The sequence below is a fragment of the Cariama cristata genome, unplaced genomic scaffold, assembly GCF_000690535.1.
Source record: "Cariama cristata isolate BGI_N322 unplaced genomic scaffold, ASM69053v1 scaffold9327, whole genome shotgun sequence".
NCBI lineage: Eukaryota > Metazoa > Chordata > Aves > Cariamiformes > Cariamidae > Cariama > Cariama cristata.
The window spans coordinates 390-9,168 of NW_009626023.1; the positions used below are offsets into that span (position 1 = coordinate 390).

The 8,779-nt window shown below is 39.7% G+C and overlaps 1 protein-coding gene across 1 annotated transcript; it reads right to left on the reverse strand.

The window, feature by feature from the left end:
* Positions 1-543: 543 nt before the first annotated feature.
* On the reverse strand, positions 544-8,501 carry LOC104156913 (disintegrin and metalloproteinase domain-containing protein 22-like; the record flags this gene model as incomplete). Its single annotated transcript, XM_009703845.1, has 6 exons — positions 544-634; positions 1,088-1,172; positions 3,149-3,315; positions 4,348-4,419; positions 7,082-7,156; positions 8,431-8,501. Coding segments are annotated over 6 exons (561 nt in total), but the record flags the coding sequence as incomplete, so codon positions are not given.
* Positions 8,502-8,779: the final 278 nt, after the last annotated feature.

The window sequence follows — 8,779 nt, forward strand, 5'->3', positions numbered from 1 at the left end:
TGCCCAGAGAAGCTGTGGATGCCCCACCCCTGGAAGTGTTCAAGGCCAGGTTGATGGGGCTTTGAGCAACCTGGTCCAGTGGAAGGTGTCCCTGTCCATGGTGGGGGGAGGTTGGAACTAGATGATCTTCAAGGTGTCTTCCAACCAAACCATTCTATGATTCTGTCATTGAGGTAGCTCCTCATCATCCCCAGGTCTAATAATGTATGTTTCTACCTTTGTGCTGTAAGATGGCAGCCATTCAGTCTGTGGGTGTGGCATCGATTTCCCTGAAATGAATGGAAGCAGCAGACACCTTTATGATTTATTTTTAATGAAATGGTGACACCAGTGCTGCCAGCAGTTATGGGCAGGGGGATATCACAGCATTTAAACAGAGGAAAATTGATGATATGTCATCTCTCCTCGTGTTATTACAAGAAAATAAAAATATTCCAACATTGTGAGAAACATGGGGGAAAATACGTATTGGCATCCCTGGTAAGATCCTTCATCTTTTAAGATTTTTCTCTTGAGATGGAGTGAAAAAACAAACAACCTTACCACTTATAAGTTTTCTTCTGTCTGAGAAAATGCCAATGTTTTGGGCCAAGGTCTGTGCCAGGGTAACTGCCATTAAGTCTGGCTTTCCAAACTGAAAGAAATAAGCAAGGTAGGAAGAGTAATCAGTTATGTACAGGTATCTCAGATGCAAGTGAAGCTTTTCTCATTTCAAGGCAATAAAAGGCAAAATCAGATGCACAGTGTTAGAGTTCTTACTTTAGAGCAGCTAGATAATGGACAAGTGAGGAAAACTAAATGCTGGCTTATGGACAAGTTAAGTAAGAGAAAGTCTGTTTCTTTCTTTCCATTGTGGCTGCAAGTATCAATCACAGGATATTGCAGAATCTGCTGAAAAGTGTATTTGAATCCATATCTGACTTTATTCACTCATCACTCTTCACTGAGACATCCCTTGTATAAAGCTGCACTAAAACTCTGCATCAGCAAAGAAGCAGCGAGCTATTTTGAGGAACATGTCTGCGCTGATAAATTCTGTGCAGATAAATTTCCACCACTTTTTGCTCATACCAGTATCCCAACCTACCTCATTCACACCTCCGCCTTTAAGCAAGGAGCAGATTCCACCAGTGTGGGCTATACCACTTCGACTGCTCTGAAATCGACTTCCCCTTTGACAAAAAGGAAAAGAAAAGAAAGTTTACCCTGCTCAGTCCATCAGTTTTGTACCTATCCATCCCAGTATTTACCCTTCTGATTTCCAAATGAGAAGTTAGCATTTGCAAATGCTGGTTGCCACCACTACACTACAAACTATGCAAAAACAAAATGGGAAAAACAGATAACCACTCACAAACCACACATGACAAATTATCTCCAGAAAAATTATGCCGTGCTTCCTCCTCCTTCTCAGACTACCTAATATAAGAAAGCATAAGAAGAAGGAGGCTATTTTGCCAAACCATCTGAATCTCACCAGCGTTTTGTTTGTTAACATACTACTGCAGCAAATGACTTCTGCTGGCATGTGCTACAGAGCGAGTGCAGGAGAAGAAGCCACCATGCTGCCAAGGCATGGGGGACTAGTAAAAAGACACATGTCTAGTTGGGCAATGTTGATGTGGTAGAACTCAAAGGGAGATGCATTAGCAGCTCCCTGGTGCAGAGGTAGGTGAAAACTCCCTGGAACTGCAGCCAAACTCATCCAAGGGACAGGTGCACTCCGAGTCTAAATCTAATCATCTCTTTGGTGCTGACCACATCAGCATGAATGACTGCCAGTTACTGCAGACAAAATATACTCTGCTCCACTTCAGAGTACTGATCCATGCGAGCTGCAGTAAACTGCTTTTTTCAAAGGAAAACAGAAAAACATCAAGAAACAACACAATGGGCTAACTATGCTGAAGGCGGAAGTTCATTTGTAACCACTGTACCATCACACCAGCCAACCTCAACTCCCAATTCAGCCGTGTCTCACTCACAGACACAATTTCAGAAACTGGTATTTCTAAACAATCTATGAATGCAATACCTCAAACACCATTGGTGGTGGTGCTATGGATAGCACTGGAGTTAGCATTACAGTGGTATCCAGAGTCCCAATCACAGGGCAAATAGGGCCCTCTTTGCCCTAGCCAATCCGCAAACATTCATAAGAACAAGACTTCCCCCAAAGACCTTACAATATCACTAGAGAAGACAAACAAAGGATATGAGAAAACCTGATTCCCATTTACAGATGAAGAACTGAGACACAGAGAAACCAAAATCTGCAAGCATCAATTGTAAGATCTTACTAGCTCTCTTCATGGCAGAAGTCAATAATAGTAATTAAGCACATGCAAAAATTCTGAGAGGGTGGATACTGGGGCTGAGTATCCTGGCACCGTACCAGAGTCATGTGAAAGTGAGGTGTTTAGGTTAAGTTTATTCATATAGGGTCCTAGAACAGTCAGCAGAGAGGGATAAGGACTCCAATAGAGCAATTGATCTGGCCAGTCTCATGTGGATCAAAAATCTCAGCCATCAACCTCTCCTCTATTTTCGTAGATATATTTTATTATACCAATCTCATTTCCAAAACTATTAAGATATTTAGAGAAATTAACATTCCTCCCAGTTTATTCTTCTTACAGCACATGTCTCTCTGGAGAATAAACTGTTCCGAGGATCTGAAACACTTCAGTAATCCTGCAGCATGCAGGTGATTCAACAAAGCAAAGCAGGCCACAGTGCTTTTTAAGCAGCAAACCTCACTGGTTTCAAAACCAATGTTCTGCTTTTAAATAATACAACAGGGCTGTCTGTGCTTTACTACTGAAGAAGCCAATCTCCAAGGTGGAACCATGCATCACCTTCCAGGTAGACGTGCTTGCAGAGCAGATAATTGCACAGAACAACCAAGGATTACAGCGCATGCAGCTCGGGCTTAGTATGTTAAAATTAAAATGAGAGTCAAACCTCTAGTTGTACTGGCAGGCAGTTTGTGTGTTAATTTTTTCCCACCTCCCCATCAGAAACATTATTTTCTGAATTACTGTGGGTTACACACACAATAGAAAGGAGATGCATCAGCCACTTGTGATAAGCAACCCCCGAGGAAAGAAAAAAAAACAGTAATAAAACATCACACGAGGTTACGTACGAAAAAAGGTGAACTGCGTCACTTTTCTCTCTGATAAAATCCCTCCTATATTTCATAAACTCACGTAGGGTCACCAAGGGGTTTTCAGATATGGTGAACTTGTTATCAGTAGCCCAGGTTTCCATGGCAACCAATACTATCCTGGTGTTAAGTTGTTCTTTATATATCTAGTACATTAACAGAATGAACAAATATATTTATGTCAAATAAAATAAAGATGAGTTTTACCCCTTTTTTGTAATAGCTTGCATTTTTACATAACTAAATATTTAGCTGCTTCTAGCACACTTTAGGTTCTCCCAGGTGATTTTATCTCCTTTAAAACCAACCAACAAGCATGAAAACAAAGTAATATCTACATTTTAGGTCTAATTTTTCAATCAGCTCTCTCAGCCTGCAGAAAGATCTCTTGCAGGTCCTACATGGGCAGAGGTGCATAGAAGGGAGAAGGGATTTTTGAAAAATTACTACAGAACCATTCCACATAGTTCAAAGATGTGCAATTAATGGGTCTTTTACAATTTCCAGCTTACCCCAGTGACACATGAGGGCTCTCTTATACCAAATACCGATCCACAAAAACACAGTTTTCACTGTTACACACCTCTACAGAGGTATTTAACCTCATGCTGGCTGAATCACAAAAAAGGGCCATTGTTTCAATGCTAGGGGTTAACACTCCACACCAAATATTTTCAAGAGTGGGAACCACATTCTTCTTTTTCTGGTAATACTTTTCTGGGGTGAGGTGTAAGAGCCATCAGCTCACCTGATCTAGCGCCACAGATATAATCCACACAATACACCTGTGTGTCCCTATTCTAACTCATGTACTCAAATGCACTTTTTCTGGAGAAATTTTAGTGCCTTTTCATTTCAGATTGTCTTTTGGGTTTTGGGTTGTCAACACAGGGATCCTGTGTTAAAAACTGTCATATCTAAGGTGCTCTTTAGAACTCAGACTCAAGAGATTGATCCAGCAGGATACTTAAATGTTTGAAGCCACAAAAAAAATCTCTAATGCTTTATGTTAGACAAAGGCTTGACAGGTGGCTGACTGTGGTTCTAGATGAAAATTTCTGATCTTCACATATGTTATTATTAGGTATACCATGAACTGACAACTCCTGCATCTATTGACAGGAGAATCATATGACTCATCTCACACGTAAAAGAACATTTAGTTGAGTGATACTTACTAAATCTGCCATGTTCACAACTGATTTAGCATAGCTGTTTGTATGGCCGACTGACAAGCGGTGCTTTTTACACTGTGAAACAAACACAGTCAAGTTACATATGCAGACTTCAGAAAAATAAGCTCCATTCCAAAAAAGCACAAAGTAAAAAGCAACTACCTCAACAGTAAAACCTCTGTGCAAGGTTAGTTCTCCTGTGCTGAATGTGATGTTAATAAGCAATAGTAGAAAATTGCTCAGAAATGCACATTACTGATTTACTTTTCAACAGTTGTTGTGAGGATCTATTCATTCCTGTTTGGAAAGTACTCTGAGATCTTTACTGAAAAATCGTGTAAGGACAGGAACATATTGTAACTCTCTTCATTATCTTTACTACTGGCAATTTTAAAGTTAATTCCAAATGCCAATACAGAAATTAGCAAAACAGCTTCCCTAGTTGAGACTCCTGTAGAGGTGTTACCCCAAGAGTCCCTGCATCCATGTTTTAATCTATCATCAGACTTGCTATTTTTTTTCAGCTCTCTCTCTTAAGTTGTCTTCTGGATTTCTTCATGTACAATTTCACACTCCCATAATGCCACAGTAACTGGTTCAAATCACTTTAGCAATCAGACTGCAACGGCACCTTTACTGAAATCTGTAATGCAGTGCCATAAAGATGACACTAAGGATAGCTGTCCAGGTACTCCTATTTGCAGAAAAAAAACACTTATAAATGAGCACCACAGGTAAGAAAGTCACAAGTCACAATATCTTAGAAGACTTTAGGACAAAAGGGCCAAGATTTTCAGAAATGTTTAATCATCGTGTGCCCCATTCATGCTTGATTTTGGAGTTGTCCATATTTCCCTGGAAGTCAGGATCTTTTAGTGGGCAAGAAGAAGTGCCCAGCAACTAGGGGGTGGGAAAGCCATGCTTTCAATCAGGAATGGGGAAAAAAAACACCAAAAATTAGGAAGTTAAACTTACTAAAAAAACAGAAGGACAGGACTGTGAAGCTAAACCTGGCAGAAAGGACAAAATGAAAAAGCTACAAAATAAATGGAAAATTAAGCACAGGAACGAAGGGAAATAAGTATACTGCTCAAGTCTCTATTTGCAACTAAAACCTCAATCTTTAGGATGCTTAGAGATGCTGGAGGCCTATAGAAATGTTTTCAGTACACTAATTTATAAGCTCATCTCAATGTTTGGGGTTTAAAAGCTTCATTCCCCCACTGGAAGCAATGGTTGGACAAGCAGCTGAGAGGGCAGACAGAAAGGCACCGCATCCCTCACAGCAGTGAGCGGCTCAGGGGGGCTGGCAGGACACAGCGGGCTCCGCAGACCAGAGGAAGAAGCATGAAGTTCACTGCTCCCTCGGAAGCGCCTGGGGAGGGTGAACGGTAAAAGCAGCTCTGACTTTGCAGGGTGTCAGCTCCATGCTGAGTGCACCCGGAGTGCTGCATTGGCTACACGCACAGAGAGTAATCCAAATACACACACACACTAGCCCAGGTCGTGGGGAAAGGGAGGAGCCTAGAGTATATGACATTTCCTTCTCCCAGGAGGAAATTATTTGGCTTCTTTGACCAAGGGCATTCACCGCCATTTGCTTCAGCGAATAAACCCCTAAGTGGACTGACTCTCGCAGTAGCTATAATTACCGAAATTAGGAAACATTGTCCTTGGGGGGAATCAGCGCAGACAAATAACATCCCAAGGGGAAAGTTGTGGCTTCAGGTCTTCAGGATCAAATAGAATTACACCAATTTAGGGAATTCAGCATCCAGTATTGTCCATTTTAATCCAAGAATTTATTGCTATGCTCCCCAAACTGAGCTGATGGAGGAGTACACTGTCTAAGGACTGTGGCACATTCCTTGTACACTCTGATACCTATTTTTGCCAATCTGGGTATTGCTTGAGAGAAGCTGCACATTACAGAAAGTGTAGATAAAATGTATAAATATATAAAGGACCATAAAATCAACTGATGTCACCAGTTAGAGGGGCACCACCAGTCTCTGAACTTTATCCAGTTACTTCAAGATCGAATCCTATTGTTTGTGTTTGACACCACCACATATCCCAGAAATACACTGTCTGGATTTGAAGACTGCAAGTGATGGAGAATTCACCATTTCATTTTATATTCCTTTCATTAACTATTAATCATCTTTACTGACATAAATCTATGTTTTTTCCCACTTGAATGAGCCTGGTTTTTCTTCAATACACTAATCTTTATTATATCTCTTTCCACTACATCAAAGAGCCTATTTATGTTATCCCACAGAAATTATACAAGGTAACAAAATTATTTTCTCTGTATTGATTCGGACATGTCAAAAAAATCTAGTCACTATTAATGTCCCCATTGTCAACAGCTGCTGCACAATTGCAATAACTGCATTATTGATTGCTGAGTGGCTATAACTAAGGTAAGTGCTCAAGAAAGCCAGAAAGAAAATCATCAGCTTAAGTCACACTGACATTAGTTACTTTATGACACAAAGCTTTAATTTATGACCCTTCTTTCTGATACTCAGGCCTGGTTGAATTCTTGGTGAAATTACCTTGCCAAAATTCAGAAGCAACTTCATCAATGGTTAATGAGACCATAATCTCTTCCCTTAAGGGCATACTGAATTTATTCTGGTCACACTTCTTTATTGTTAACCTTTATGGACCAATTAAGACAATTTGATGTTAATGATAACTGTAAGATGTTGAAGTGTGTCAGGCTTACCATTAGATGATCATTTACAATCATTAACTCAATGTATTTTGTTTCCTCTTCAACTTTACGTGGAATCTGACGAACCTACAGAGAGAGTACAGCTGTAAAACAGTTTTAACAGTAAAGAGAGAGTGTAACTGGTAACTAGAAATGGTTTCAGAAACCAAACTCTTCATGCATACATTTTTTCTATTGTCTTAATTCTGGTCTCAGATATTGATGAAACTTCTGGTGCTTAGTTGCAGCATTCAAAAAATTTTCACCTCCACCAGGACATTTATATGACCTTAAACAATAAAGAAAGACTTCATGTCTTTCAACCCATCTAATCCCAAATTTTTAAAGAAAGAGAATCCTCAGTGGGGCCTATATCTCTTAAATGCCTTGTGTCAGCTATAAAATTTTTTTCCATAGAGAAAGGGATCCCTCCTGCATACTTCATGAAAAATGTCTGTAACTATTCTATTATTTATTTTCACACTGCTTGATTCACAAAATGAAAGCAGTACTCACCTCTATGTTACGCTTACTTTGCACTTAGAAACATTTACAACTGTGCTTCTTCATGGCATCCTTGTTTTCCTGGGTTTTCCAGGAGAGTTATTACATTGTTATGATTTAAAAATGCAGAGTAAGGGCTAGTTTATAGAAAGGTAGCAAACCACCTGATATAAAGTAAGACCCTCAAGAATGACTTCTGGAATTTCTCCAATATCTTTCTCACTTCTCTTTTGCCTCTGAGAGGTTGGCATTAGTTAGAAGTGTTAAAGTCATCTTCCCCTCCCACTGCTTTCAGTATTTAATTTTTTCCTGCACTGTTCAGCACCGCTGACCCAGCCCTGTTTTGACCTGTACCATCATTTGAGCTCCATTCCTAAAATACAAAGAATTGCTGCTATCTTTCAAGAGTACAGACAAACACCTGCACTTACTGGCTCCCCACTCTAATAAACAGAAAATGAACGCTCGGTTTAGAATATTTATTTTAAATCAAAGTCAAGCGAAATAAAGTAGCTACTTATCACCACTGCAACATAAAAAATATCCGTAAATGTTTCATTAATTGGGAGTTTCTGATAAAACTCTATAATCAAAATGAGAGAAAATATTTTACCTACTTTTTCATTTGCAATTTAGCAGTGTTTAACAACTTTACAACCCTTCAGGTACGCAATGTCCAAGAGAACCCAACAATGTTTTGTCAAGATTAGATACCTCTTTTTGTAATAGCTGTATTGATATAGAGACCTCATGCCAAACCAGCAGCAGCAGCACGACTCCATTTGGACAAATTAATTCAGCAGACACAAAACAAACTTGATGGCATATTACTTATAAACAAGCGTATTGGCACCTACCTGCCTTTTACTTCTTTTGTGTCTTGGCTTTACAACAAACTTCTGCGATGTAGTATTCATTTGCCAGAACTCTAAGCAGAAAACACAGGCAAATACATTGAATGTTTACAAGAATATAGCCCAACAATTAGTGACCCTGATGCCACATGACAGCAGTATGGCATTCTTCCGCCTATCAGATGCAGTGACAACTCATTTTTTCAAGTTTCCAGCTAGAAAGGAGGCAACGTTACAGATGCTTCCCAGTAACAGGGTTCTTATTAAAAGCTCTACTAGTGATAATCTGGGTCTGCTGAAACAGATGATCTGTGGGTGTCACGCTTCAGAAAGCACAGCAGACGTTGTATGC